The 14037-nt window shown below is 41.9% G+C and overlaps 1 protein-coding gene across 2 annotated transcripts in view; it reads left to right on the forward strand.

Annotated features, from left to right (window-relative positions):
• The window catches only part of cyyr1 (cysteine/tyrosine-rich 1), a 53111-nt gene extending 44198 nt beyond the window's left edge, over positions 1-8913 (forward strand). For both annotated transcript variants that reach the window (XM_063049783.1, XM_063049785.1), the window contains one exon: positions 8777-8913. In XM_063049783.1, the coding sequence (XP_062905853.1) occupies positions 8777-8913 (137 nt within the window). The remainder of the gene's footprint in view (positions 1-8776) is intronic.
• Positions 8914-14037: the final 5124 nt, after the last annotated feature.

The following is a 14037-nucleotide window of genomic DNA, read 5'->3' on the forward strand; positions in this document are numbered from 1 at the left end:
GACTGAGGTAATAGCCTGTGATTTCACTGGAAAGCTGCTCAAATTTGTTTCTTTTTTCTCCTTATTTTGCAATTTTTTCTCTCCTTAAGGGAAATCTATGGGTGACTGAGTCTCGACCAAAGGAGTTGTAAGACATCCTTCCCTCCACTAACCTTCAAGTCACCCTTGGGCAAGGTGTAGCACCTGCTTGCTGCCCCCCCCCGCCCAATGTATCTGCCGGGTGGCGGGGTGGAGATCTCTCTACCAAAGCAGGTGTAAGGCACTCCATTCCTCCACTACCCTGCAGGCCACCCTTGGGCAAGTTGCAGCACCTGCTTAGCCCCCGATCAGGGTCACATGAAGCCGTGGGAGCAGGTAATGGATGATCATACGAGCAGTTGGTGCATATTACAAGTTCTGGTTATGTAATCACTGATGTCAGGCAGGCAATCTCTGAAGAGTATTGACAATGGTTGGGGTCACCTGTCTTGTAAAGACACTGTCTCGAAGGCGGCAATAGCAAACCACTTGTGCAGAAAAATTTGCCGAGAACAATCATGGTCTTAGAAAGACCATGATCACCCATGACATACAATAGGAAGATTAGCGAAAGAACAGAGGGTAAATCAAAGATGTGCTAATGTTGGCTGAAACATTCTTGTTTGCAACTGATGTATGGACGTTCATCTGGAACAACTTGCATTTATATAGCGCCTCAGAGTTGCTGAGTGTAAGTAGAACTTAGAGAGCTGCTAGTTAAAATAACAGAACATGAAACGAGAAACTGCTGATCAAAATCTCTTTTTTAATACTACCAACTAAATCTTAGAAAACAGTGCAATGCAGTGCAGTGACTGAGGTAATAGATGTGGAATTGGGGCTGGATCTTGTATCAGCAGGACAGAAGCTATGCTTGAGGCTGGTCATCTGTGCAAGGTGGGTGTTGGCTGTTTTCCTGATGCAGTCAGAATTGTAGACAGAGTCCAAGGAAGATAGGCTGGTTTCCATCATGTCACGTTTTTCCACTCTTGTGCTTTGCACTCTACTTAAACATATCCTTGGTTATTCATGCTGAGTCGACAGCCTCACAGAAATATGATTAATTCTGCAGGTGAATCTTAAAAACATAATTTCATTTAAATGTGAGAATGAATTTACCATTAAAAGTGGCAGATATCAAAACTGAAACATCATTTAAATGAAACATGTATTGGGTCTACTGTAATTAAAATGGAGGTTGATAGATTGTTGATTAGTAAGGGTGTCAATAGTTACGGAGAGAAGGCAGAGAATGGAGCTGAGAGTCAATCAGCAATATTGGAATGGCGGAATTGAATCAATGGGTTGAATAACCTAATTCTGCTCCTATATCTATTGGTCTTTGGTTCCTTAAGGTTGTTACAGCTGGGATTAGTAGTGGGTATAAGCTTCCACTACCTATTAAATATTCCCAATGACATACATCTCAAATAGCCTCTGACATTCAAGTCCAGCTCCTGGCCTTCACATGTGGCTTAGCTACTAAGCCCGGTGGAACTGTTTCTACTTTTAGGAGAAGGGGTAAAGGCAGGTTACTGGTGCCTTAAAACCAGTTGCTGTGTGCAGATGGAGCTCTTCATTGTCACAACCACGGATTTGACAGCACAGCAGATACAGCAATTGCAGTCATGAATATGCACATTCAGCTAATTATTATTTCATTGTGATGGTATTTAATTCCATTCTTTTGGTCTTTAGTGCTTGTTAAGGCTTCAACAAAGCACAGCAACATTTCGCTGCCTGCTTGCATTTGGCCTTGCCTGAGAAATTGGATTGTCGAGTCAACCGATTCTGAAGACTAGTAGTATTCGTTTTATATTTAGCTATTCCTTTCAGCCGCAGTGTAGGCTTCATTTACCATTTGTGAATTTTAGTTAATGGCCCTGTTTGGCCTAGCATTTATTGTCTTCTTTTCCCTCTAACTCTGTTCGCATTAAAGTCTATCAACTATCACCCCACTTCACTAGTACCTCTCGCTTCGCATTTGGGCCATACCCAAATGAAGTGACAACAAATCTCGACAAACCACTACGATGAAAAGAATAGAGTTACACCATCAGCTTACACATGCACATTCACGAGTGCAATTGCCGTATCTGCTGCGCTGCTGAATCTGTGGTTGTGACACATCAGAAATGGTTGGCAGCTCATTTAAGAGAAGGAAAACTCTGATCAAAAACCTCCTCTGTCTTGTACCTATATCTACGTATGGTGAAGGCTTCGGGAGTAAACCCTGAGGAAAATTCCAGAACTGAAGTCCCTAAGGCAATCCTATGTTGAGCTCAACGCTGACTGGTGACTCCTGCGATACTACTGGTGCCAAACTGCATTGGTCTGTACCGTTCCTTTGGATGAGGAGAGAAGGACCCTGCTGCATGTTCTCGGTTTCCTACTGCCCTTGGCTTGCATATCATGTAGACAGCTCGGATGCAACATCCATGGTCGACCCTGACCAACGAAGGGTGTCACTGTGGTCTGATGCAGGCTTTTAAACTGGACAGGGATTGCTGCTTGCTCTTATTATTCTATCTACCTTTGTTCATCTTTAACTCTGTTAACTGATCAATGCAGACTTCATACTGTCTGTTTATCCATGGCTTTAACCATTTCATTAGGTATCAATTATTTCAATGTTAATTTTCTCCATTGGATATTCATGTCTCTTCTTATCTGCCCGTGCATTTATCTTTGGAATGTTCTGTCCCTTTTGTCTGCAGTTTTCAATCTCACTTGCTCTTCATTAATTTCTTATGACAGTGTCTTATTCCTTCCGAGTCAACATCTCCTTCTATCACTGTCATTCAGTCATTTCACATTTCAAACTCTCAAGAATAATTGAGTAAATTTAGTTATTTCTAACAACTGAAACAAATAATCTGTCTAATATCTATGTGTAGTGGGATTTTTTGAGATCTACATGCAATATATCTCTAATGTCCTAGATATCTGAAATAAAACAGAACTGCTTCTCCCCACTCCCCTTCTCTCTTTCTCTATTCTCCCCTTCTCCTCTCCTCACCTCCTATCACCTATCACCTCCCTCTGCCATCACTCCTCCTCCTTTTTCTCCCATGACCCTCTATCCTCTCCTATCACGTTCCATCTTCTTCAGCCGTTTACCTTTTCCGCTTATCACCTCCCAGCTTCTTTCTTCATTCCGATCTCCGACCCACCCATCTTCTCTTTCACCTGGTTTCACTATCACCTTCCAGCTTAAACTCCTCCACCTCCCTCATCTTCTTGTTCAGGTTTCTTTCCCCTTCCTTTCCATTACCCTGGTGAAGGGTCTCAGCCTGAAACGTTGACTGTTTATTCCCCTCCACAGATGGCATCTGACCTGCTGAGTTCCTCTAGCACTTTGTGTGTGTTGCAAGTACTGAAAAAACTCAGCCGGTCAGGCAGCATCCATACAGCAAGAAACAGAGTTAACAATTCAGGTTGATGATCTTTTTATCAAAACAAGCATTAACTCTGTTTCATAAGACATAGAAGCAAAAGTAGGCCATTTGGCCCATTGAGTCTGCTCCACCATTCCATCATGGCTGAGTTATTGTCCCTCTCAGCCACAATGTCCTGCCTTCTCTTCATAATCTTTGATGCCCTTATTAATCAAGAGCCTATCAAGCTCTGCTTTAAATATATTCAATGTCTTTGCCTCCACAAACATCTGTGGCAATGAGTTCCTTAGATTCACCACTCTCGGGCTAAAGAAATTACTCCTAATCTCTGTTTGAAATGGACGTCCCTCTCTTCTGAGGCTGTGCCCTCTGGTCCTAGACTCCCCCACTATAGGAAACATCCTCTCCACATCCACCCTATCTCGGCCTTTCAATATTCAATAGGTTTCAATAAAATCCCCTCTCTCTCCTTGATCTGCTGGGCATTCCCAATATTTTCAGTTTTAGAAGACTTATTTGGTAGTATTGAAAAAGAGATCTTGACCAGCAGTTTGTCATTTTATATGTTTTCTTAAATCAACTTGCAGCTCTCAGAGTTCCACTCACTTATTCAGAGCAGCTCTGAGGTGCTAAAGAAATACAAGTTGTTGAGGTTCCAGATGTTTAACCAGCCCCATCTTCTCAGTGAGGTGTGCGAAACATAACAACAATATGAACATCCATAGACCAGTTGCAATCAAGAATGTTTGAGTCAACATTAGCACATCTTAGATTTCTCCTTCATTCGTTCATTATGTACCATATCATATGACGTGAGCAATCATGGTCTCATGACTGAAATTGTTCTTGGCAAATTTTTCTACAGAAGTGGTTTGCCATTGCCTTCTTCTGGGCAGAGTCTTTACAAGACGGGTGACCCCAGCCATTATCAATACTCTTCAGAGATTATCAGTGGTTACTTAACCAGGACTTGTGATATGCTCCAGCTGCTGATATGACCATCCACCACCTACTCCTGTGGCTTCACGTGACCCTGATCGGGGGGCTAAGCAGGTGCTACACCTTGCCCAAGGGCGACCGGCAGGCTAGCGGAGGGAAGGAGTGCCTTGCACCTCCTTAGGTTAGAGACATCTTCACCCCGCCACCAGTAGATTTTCCCTAGAGAGAGAAATGATTGCAAGATAAGGGGGAGAAAAGAAATGAATTCAAGTAACTTTCCAGTGAATTCACAGGCTATTACCTCAGTCATTGTGAACACTTCAAACCACTTTTTATCATGCTGTTTACATTGTAAATGCCGGCATTTATATATTTATGCATATTTTATTCCATATCTGTATTTTAATTTCTAACTTTATATAATCTTTTATTCTTTGTAATTGTTGAAAGTTACTTTTGTTGCTCATCACATCCTAACCACCACACCACAGCAAATTCCTGATATATGTAAAAGTATAACGTCGATCCTTTTGAAAAGTTAATGTGTGGCAGTTTGTTTCTGACAGACATTCACAAAAGTTCTTCTTGGATTTTACGAAGGTTTCCCTGTTTGAGCCCAAAAGATCAGATGATCTGCAGTTTGACTTAAGCGAGTAATCTGGTGTTTTCAGCTCCTCATATCCCTCCTTCACATCCCTTCATTTGGAAAACATTTGGCTATGGTGGGTTTTGGTAGCAAAAGCATTTGGAGGCTTCCAGCAAAAGTTCAGGCATTGTTAAAGGTGAGTAGTGGTCCTAAGATCATTGCTATGGTTGTTCACACCAGTACTCATCAAAAATTGGATGTAGCTCATCATCCAGAATCAAACTGCTTATTACCAGACCTCCTCTGAACGGGACGAAATGTTCATGTCTGGTTAATAGACCTTGGCAAGTCATTCAGGTTGTAAAGCTATGTGTAAAAGATTCATCAATGCAGATTGGAAGGCAGTTTGGATTCAATGAGAATTGTCCTCTACTCAACTGACACAGAGAGTGGTGGAAGCATGGAATGTCCTGCCAGAGTGGTGGGTGATGTAGATATATTAGGGATATTTAAGAAACTCTTAGATAGGCACGTGGCTGATTTTATTTTTATTATTGTTCATCCATCGTCATCGATGAAGACCTCGACACCAATGATGGTGTCGAGACTAACGCATGATTTGGATTTAAGTGAGGGAGAGTTGCGCAGCATCAGCCTCACTCTCTCTTCCCAATTCCTATCTGGATCCAGTGGCAAGACAGAGTCCAGATGGCTGGAGATGGGACTAGGTGCAGTGGATGACCAGGACGTCTTCTTTGTCTTGTCCTGCTCTACACATTCCATGACGCTTGCAGAGACCGCCTTCTTGACCGTTGGACCTTCCATTGGTCTCGTCCGCTCAATCCGCCAGAATCCATCTTCACATGCTGGGATAGACATCTCCCTATCTCACCGAGGGTTTGAGACCCGTCGGCTACCCTCACCTGGTTTAACCGGCTTGGAGTGTATGGGGTGTCAGGGAGGGGTAGCACCTCTGCTGGGGGAACTTGTCGCGTCCTTTTCAAGGCGGTTAGTCCACCTTTGGTCCCCAGCTGGCACTCAGCTCTCACCTGTGACTCCCTGTAGCTGTTTGCATGCGACAGTGGCCACACCCCGGGCAACATGGCTGATAGAACAATGGAGGACTATGTATGAGGGAAGTGCTAGACTGATGTTAGAGTAGATTAGCGATCAGCACAACATCATTGGCTGAAGGGCCTTACTGTGCTGTAATGTCCTATATTTTATAATCTTATTGAATAGGCAAGTAGGTAATAGTTATGTACTTCTTACTAAGTACAATTAATGTTGCTTGTTTTCTTTCTTTGATTCTTGCACGTTCTCCTTATTATCACATGGGTTTCCACGTGGTGCGCACGTGCACACACACACACTCACACTCACACACATACTTTCCTAGACAAGTGTTGATCTGGAGACGCACTAAATAATTATCCTTTCCTTCACATATATAAGCACACAAATATCTTTTGCGGTGTCTGTTTTTGAGCCTCGGCTAAGTTAGCAGAGACGAGAAACAAATCATCCTGGGAACTGCCTCCTTTAAATAATAAATATAGGTATCCGTTAGTCTTGCGAGACCATGGATCTGCGCCTGTAAAGTCTTCACTCTCCAGGGCGCAGGTCTGGGCAAGGTTGTATGGAAGACCGGCAGTTGCCCATGCTACAAGTCTCCCCTCTCCACGATACCAATGTTGTCCAAGGGAAGGGCAAGGGCCGATACAGCTTGGCACTGGTGTCGTCGCAGAGCAGTGTGTGATTAAGTGCCTTGCTCAAGGACACAACACACTGTCTCGGCTGGGGCTCAGGTCACTAGTCGGCCTTAACCACTTGGCCACGTGCCCACACCTTTATTTCCAGATAATTATCCCTTGTTTGATAATTGTTGCTGATACATTGTCCAAAGGTATTTGCGTGGCAGAAACATTGTGGGCAATGGATCAAGGGTAGTTATCAGTAGGCAACTCATCATCTAATGAACAAAAGTCCCTCATACCTGACTTGGCTATTCTGCAGCCAAACTGCATGAACACTGAATGCTGTAATTTCAAATAACTTGCTTCCCCTCTATCTCTTTTATCTTTCCTCCTGCTCTGCTGGGTTCCCCGCTCGCCCATCCCAGCTCTCCATCATCGTTTTTGCCTCTTATCTGTCCATGCTATTTGTCCATCAGCCACACACCTCCTGTTGTCTCCATCTCCCCCAACTATTCCCTTCTGTCTAATACTCCATTCCACGTTTTACCCTCCTTTCCAATCAGGTCCCTTCATCGATCCCACTGATCATCTTCCAACCTCTGTCCCATCTGCCAATACACCCCCTCCTTAGCTGGAGCTATCTATCACCTGCCAGGTCTTGCTTCACCCCTTCCCCTCACCTCTTTATACTGAATAGCCCCACTTGACTCTTTCAGTCGATCTGAAGATTTTCGACCCAAAACGTCAACTGTCCATCCCCCTCACAGATGCAAACTGGCCCACTGAGAATCTGAAAGGTATCGCTCAAAAAACTTTCTTGCTTCCAGCCATCTGGATAATGTCAGCAACAAAAAACTCTCTCACACCACAGACGCATAAAAGATCGCTCCTTTATCACTCAGTGAGTTACAGTTCATCACTGGGAAGGTTATCAAGTTCAGTTTTAAATTTATCATCATTCAACCATACACGAGTATACAGCTACAAAGAGCCAACGTTCTCTGGGACTAAGATGCAAAACACAGTACTTATAACACATACAGCACATAAAATAATATTAACGTAAAAAATATTCTGTAGATGTACAGCATTTCACTAAAATCTTAGACGCATATATACTATATTTACTGTATATTTTTTTTAATTTATAGCGAGAGAGAGAGAGTGAGACTTTTACACAATGCTGTATTTGTCAATGTGGAGGAGCAGTATAATACTTCTGGCGTTGTCATAAGTAATGTCTGCTGGGAGATTGCATGGTGTGTATTATGTATGCTGAATAAATATTTATTAAATCAGTTTTTATTCCTATATGTACTTGAGAGTAGACTTTTTTCCTTTAATATTGCTGTTAACCCTTTTGGGAATTTTGATCACTGCAAATCATTTGCTTTTATACCTTGTTATGTTTTGAAACATAAAACTTGTTGAAAGGAATCAAGGGAGCCCGAGAGGTGTTGGTCAGGTTCGACCACAGATGTCGTGACCCAGCTGTCTACATGATACTCAAGCCAAGGCAGTATGATATGGAGAGCAAACTGTTGCCCTTGCAGCAAGCTTCCCCTCTCCACACCGCAGATAAATCCAAAGGCAGAGGCTGATACGATGTCACAGGAGTTGCCAGTCAGCATTGAACCGAATTTAGGCCTGCCTTAGTGACTCCTGCTCTGGATTTTTCTCTCAGGATTAACTCCCAAAGCCTTTCCCATGAGTGGGTATAGCCACAAGGCAGGAGAGGTTTGAGATTAGAGTTTTCCTTCTCTTAGATGAGCTGCCAACCATGGCTGGTGAGCCCCACCTGCCTGAAGCGACTGGTTTTAAGGCACCAGTAGCCCACCTTTGCCCTTCTCCTGTCAGTAGAAACAGATCTACTGGGCTAAGTCAAAAGTGAAGGCCAGGAGCTGGACTTGATTGTCAGAGGCTATCTGAGATGAACGGTGTTGGTGGCAAGTTACTGTAGTGTGAGCCTATTCCACTACCATCCCTAGCTATAACAACCTGAAGAAACCATTCACATACTTTTACATATATCCCGTAATGAATTATATAAAACGACAAAGAATGCTTATTCAAACAATACGGTTACAATATTACAGAAATGTTAAATACACAACATATCTCTTTTTGTTTCTTTTCAGATTCTTCTCCTCCACCTTACAGTCACAACCAAGAGATGGATTACGCTGCAGATCCACCCCCTCCTTATACTCCCACGCCGCCAACTTCCCTGCAGTTTACCCTCCCCCCACCTTACCCAGGATGCTCAAGAAAATAAATTCTCAATCAATGTTATTAAACTCTGAGCATTGAATACTGATTGTAACTACATTGCTTTATAATAAATGAGAGAGCCTCAGGTGACAATAAGGTATGCGCCATCACCCCTTTGACTTACTCTAGCTTTGTGCCTTAACGGTAATTACATCCCTGATTCTTTAAGCAATTTCTTTTCCTCTGATACCATTGACCAGAAAGAATAGAATTTTTATTAATGTTATTAAATTTAATACCATGGTTACATATCCATAATCAAATATGCACCCTCTAATCTCACCAAGCATTTGAAAATTGCATGTAGGTCTATCATAAAGGCAGATGGAAACTGAGTGACATATGAGTTAGAATGTTAGCTCCAATCATCTCTGCATTACTAAAGAGATTTTAAAGTTGATCTTTATTTGCCACACGTACATCGAAACATACATTGAAATGTGTCATTTTGCGCCAGCAATCAACGCAGTACGAGGATTGTACTGAGAGCAGTTCACGAACGTCACCGCACATCCAGCACCAAGGTAGTGATGGATCCTGATGCTTTAGCGAGTTACGAATGCGGCGGGAAACTAATTGTTAAGCATTTTTATAGTGTTACAAGAACGAAGAATGAAGAAAGAGAAAAGAAAAAGATGTTGTGGTCGTCTCATACTCAGACTAGAGATAACAAAGATTCCAGTGATAACAATTAACCTTTAAAATAGCCAGATTCAAATGGTGTGACACCTGCTACTGAAGACTAATGTTGACTGATCATCAGTGGATCTAGGTTAGGCAATTCACAATGCAACTCTTAATTAATCAAACGTGCACTTTATTGTCTCTGCACAAACAAGAACATAACCATTTTGACCCCGGCCAACAACTTAAAACATGAATTCTACTGTTCTCTTTGTACCAATACTCACTCAGACAATTTCTCCAATTTATAACACTAGTATGGGAAATCTCCTATTGGCCAGACAATTGATCCTTTTTCTTCCAGCCCTTGGCATGTGCTCCTTCTTTGCAATAGTTAATCTCCTGAGTTCTTGCCACTTTGCATTTGAAGCCCTTCATTCTTATAGTTCTTCCTCATCAGTACAAATGTTGCATTTCAATCTCATTGGCTTGAGGCTATCTGACTGACCTGTGTCAGATTCCCATTGGAAGTAGTCCAAGACAGCATCAATTTATTGCCTTTTTGCAAGTGACAATTCATAATTAATGTCTGTTTGTTCTGAATCAGCCAGCTACTAGGCTCGAGTTACTCAGGTCAGACACAGACTCCCCTATTCATAAACCTTCATAAACCAAAGAACACCTCACAATTAACTTATTTGGAAATAATCGCTAGTTTGTCAGATTATCTGGAGCACCACTGTGTCAACTTTAAAGCACTTTGATAGAGCAAAAACAGTCACAAAATGGAGGTTTCAGAGCAGCTTCACAAAATGGCAACCTTCATTCCTTCAAGCACATGGCAAGAACAAAGACTTTAGATTTTTCTACTTCCACTTTCCTCAATCCATTTGAGTTTGTTGTTTTCTTCCTTATTTTAATTCCTTCATGGCCAACACTAAAAGCTTCTAGAAAAATACGGAAACAAATGTACCATAATTACTGGAAAATTCACTGAATAATTACATGTGTATGAGGCGATTGTATAAAAATACAAGAAAGCATTGAAAAACTAAACTAAAAGAAAAATAACAGATTTAACCCTAATCCAAAATAACATGCTCCCAATTTACTAACCCTAACCAGTTTGTCTTTGGTATGTGGGAGGAGAAAACCCACACGGTCACAGGGAGAACATAGAAACTCCTTGAAGACATTGGCAGAATTTAACCCACTCTGTGATCACTGGCACTTTAAAGTGATTATACTAGCCATTATGCTACCATGCTGCCCAGTAAATGTAAAGATGTAGAAGGAGTTGGACTAAAATAGAACAGTCTGGGTAGCCTTCATGCTAAAGACATGAACATCGATTTCTCTAACTTCTGGTAATTACTCAACCCACTCCCTTCTCTCTTTTTTTATTCTCCTTTCTGGCTCCCCTCTTACCCCTTCTCTTCTCACCTTCCCATCACCACCCTCAGGGGCCCCTCCTCCTTTCCTTTCCCCCATGGTCTATTTCCCTTCCTATCAGATTCCTTCTCTTCAGCCCTTTAGTCATAGTCATAGTCATACTTTATTGATCCCGGGGGAAATTGGTTTTCGTTACAGTTGCACCATAAATAATTAAATAGTAATAAAACCATAAATAGTTAAATAGTAATATGTAAATTATGCCAGGAAATAAGTCCAGGACCAGCCTATTGGCTCAGGGTGTCTGACCCTCCAAGGGAGGAGTTGTAAAGTTTGATGGCCACAGGCAGGAATGACTTCCTATGACGCTCTGTGCTGCATCTCGGTGGAATGAGTCTCTGGCTGAATGTACTCCAGTGCCCAACCAGTACATTATGTAGTGGATGGGAGACATTGTCTAAGATGGCGTGCAACTTGGACAGCGTCCTCTTTTCAGACACCACCGTGAGAGAGTCCAGTTCCATCTCCACATCACTGGCCTTATGAATGAAGTTATTTGTCAGCATTTGTTATTTATGGTTTTTCATATATTCTGCTGTATTTCTTTATTTTCCTCTAAATGCCAGTGAGAAAATGAATCTCAGGGTAGTATATTGTGACATATTTGTACTTTGATAATAAATTTACCTTGAACTTTGAAAGAAGCCATGCTTCCTTTAGGGAACGAATTCAGACAAAAGAGAAAAAAGTGCATTATATAAACACTGTATTAGTCCTGGTTAGTCCATAATAAAGTACCCTTGAAGCAACTCTGATATTGCCTGAAGATTATTATGATAAGGACTTACAACACTACCAAACTGGCCCATACGTCACCTTCAGAAATAGTCCTCACCTTCTGCCATCTTCTCTCTGTTGCTATATTCTCGTTTTCCTTACAGTGCAGCCTCATATTCTCAATCCCAATAAAAGTTAGGTGATCTCAATACATTTCATTTCTGAAAATCCCAATGCCTGCCACACAACTATGATTCCCCATCCTCCGCGCCCTCTGGTGGCTAAACTCTGTAGTCGAAGTTACATATACTGTACATAGAAACATAGAAAACCTACAGCACAATACAGGCCCTTTGGCCCACTAAGTTGTGCCGAACAGGTCCCTACCTTAGAAATTACCTAGGGTTACCCATAGCCCTCTATTTTTCTAAGCTCCATGTACCTATTCAAAAGTCTCTTAAAAGACCCTATTGTATCTGCCTCCACCACCGTTGCTGGCAGCCCATTCCACGCACTCACCACTCTCTGCATAAAAAACTTACCCATAACTCACCACCGTCAGAGAGTCCAGTTCCATCCCAACATCACTGGCCTTACGAATGAGTTTGTTGATTCTGTTGGTGTCTGCTACCCTCAGCCTGCTGCCCCAGCACACAACAGCAAACATGACAGCACTGGCCACCACAGACTCGTAGAACATCCTCAGAACTGTGTATATATAGTGATGGCTAAATGCCCTATTTGTGGATACATAATACTTCTCCAGGAAGTAACAAAGACTGCTTATAGAAACAGGAGTGTTATTCCCATTACTTTGGGATTCATTAATAGAGGAAGATTATTAATCTAGAAACTAATAAACCTTTCTGATAACTAGATTTTCTTGGTCTCAAACAATTTAAAAGATGAAGAAATATCCCCAAAGCAACTTTGGAAATCATTGTCTATTCCCCCCCACTGATAAAATTCTATGACAGTAAATAAATTATCATCCGTGCAAAATTTATATTTCCATTGATTTTGCATAAAAATTGTGTGTGGTTTTCAATCGCTTTTATAGGTTACTGACCTATACTGTGCGCGTGCGTGTGTGCGTGCAATGGGGTTTCTAGTAGGCAACCAGACTCAGGATGTTTGGAGAAATGGGCAAAAATCAGACGTGGTGATAGTTCCAGAAAAAGAGTAAAAATATTTTGACTGAAATAATTAAGGTAAACTGGGGAAGAGATAGCATTTGTCCTATTGACGATTTTAATTCAGTAATGATCGATGTTCTTTCAAATGTTTTGTTCTAATAACCAGATACACCCGTTTCTGCTGAGTATTAATAAGAAATTATGCATACTACCAAAATGAACTGAGGGGAGCACAGTAGTGTAGCAGTTAGTGTCATACTATTACAGTGGCAGCAAAGCAGGTTCATTTCCCACCTCTGTTGACGAGGAGTTTGTACGTTCTTCTCGAGAACATGTGGGAGGTGCTCTTGTTTCCTCCCACGTTCCAAAGATTCCAAAGACATTTAAAGTTCCAAGTACAAAGTAAATGTATTATCAAAGTCCACATAAGTCACTATGCAAAAAACAATAAACTGTGCAAATACTGTACAAAGGAAGGAAATAATTAGCAATAAATATCAAGAACATGAGATGAAGAGCCCTTGAAAGCGAATCCAGGTTCCGGTGACGTCATCATTCAGAATGGTAACTTAAATCAACAGCTCCTCCGGAAAAACGCATATTTTGCCCCGTTAATCCATCATAGTCATAGTCATACTTTATTGATCCCGGGGGAAATTGGTTTTCGTTACAATTGCACCATAAATAATAAATAGTAATAGAACCGTAAATAGTTAAATAGTAATATGTAAATTATGCCAGGAAATAAGTCCAGGACCAGCCTATTGACTGAGGGTGTCTGACCCTCCAAGGGAGGAGTTGTAAAGTCTGATGGCCACAGGCAGGAATGACTTCCTATGACGCTCTGTGTTGCATCTCGGTGGAATGAGTCTCTGGCTGAATGTACTCCTGTGCCCACCCAGTACATTATGTAGTGGATTGGAGACATTGTCCAAGATGGCATGCAACTTAGACAGCATCCTCTTTTCAGACATCACTGTGAGAGAGTCCAGTTCCATCCCCACAACGTCACTGGCCTTACGAATGAGTTTGTTGATCCTGTTGGTGCCTGCTACCCTCAGCCTGCTGCCCCAGCACACAGCAGCAAACATGATAGCACTGGCCACCACAGACTCGTAGAACATCCTCAGCATCGTCCGGCAGATGTTAAAGGACCTCAGTCTCCTCACGAAATAGAGATGGCTCTGACCCTTCTTGTA

This window comes from Mobula hypostoma, chromosome 6, assembly GCF_963921235.1.
Source record: "Mobula hypostoma chromosome 6, sMobHyp1.1, whole genome shotgun sequence".
NCBI classification, from domain to species: domain Eukaryota; kingdom Metazoa; phylum Chordata; class Chondrichthyes; order Myliobatiformes; family Myliobatidae; genus Mobula; species Mobula hypostoma.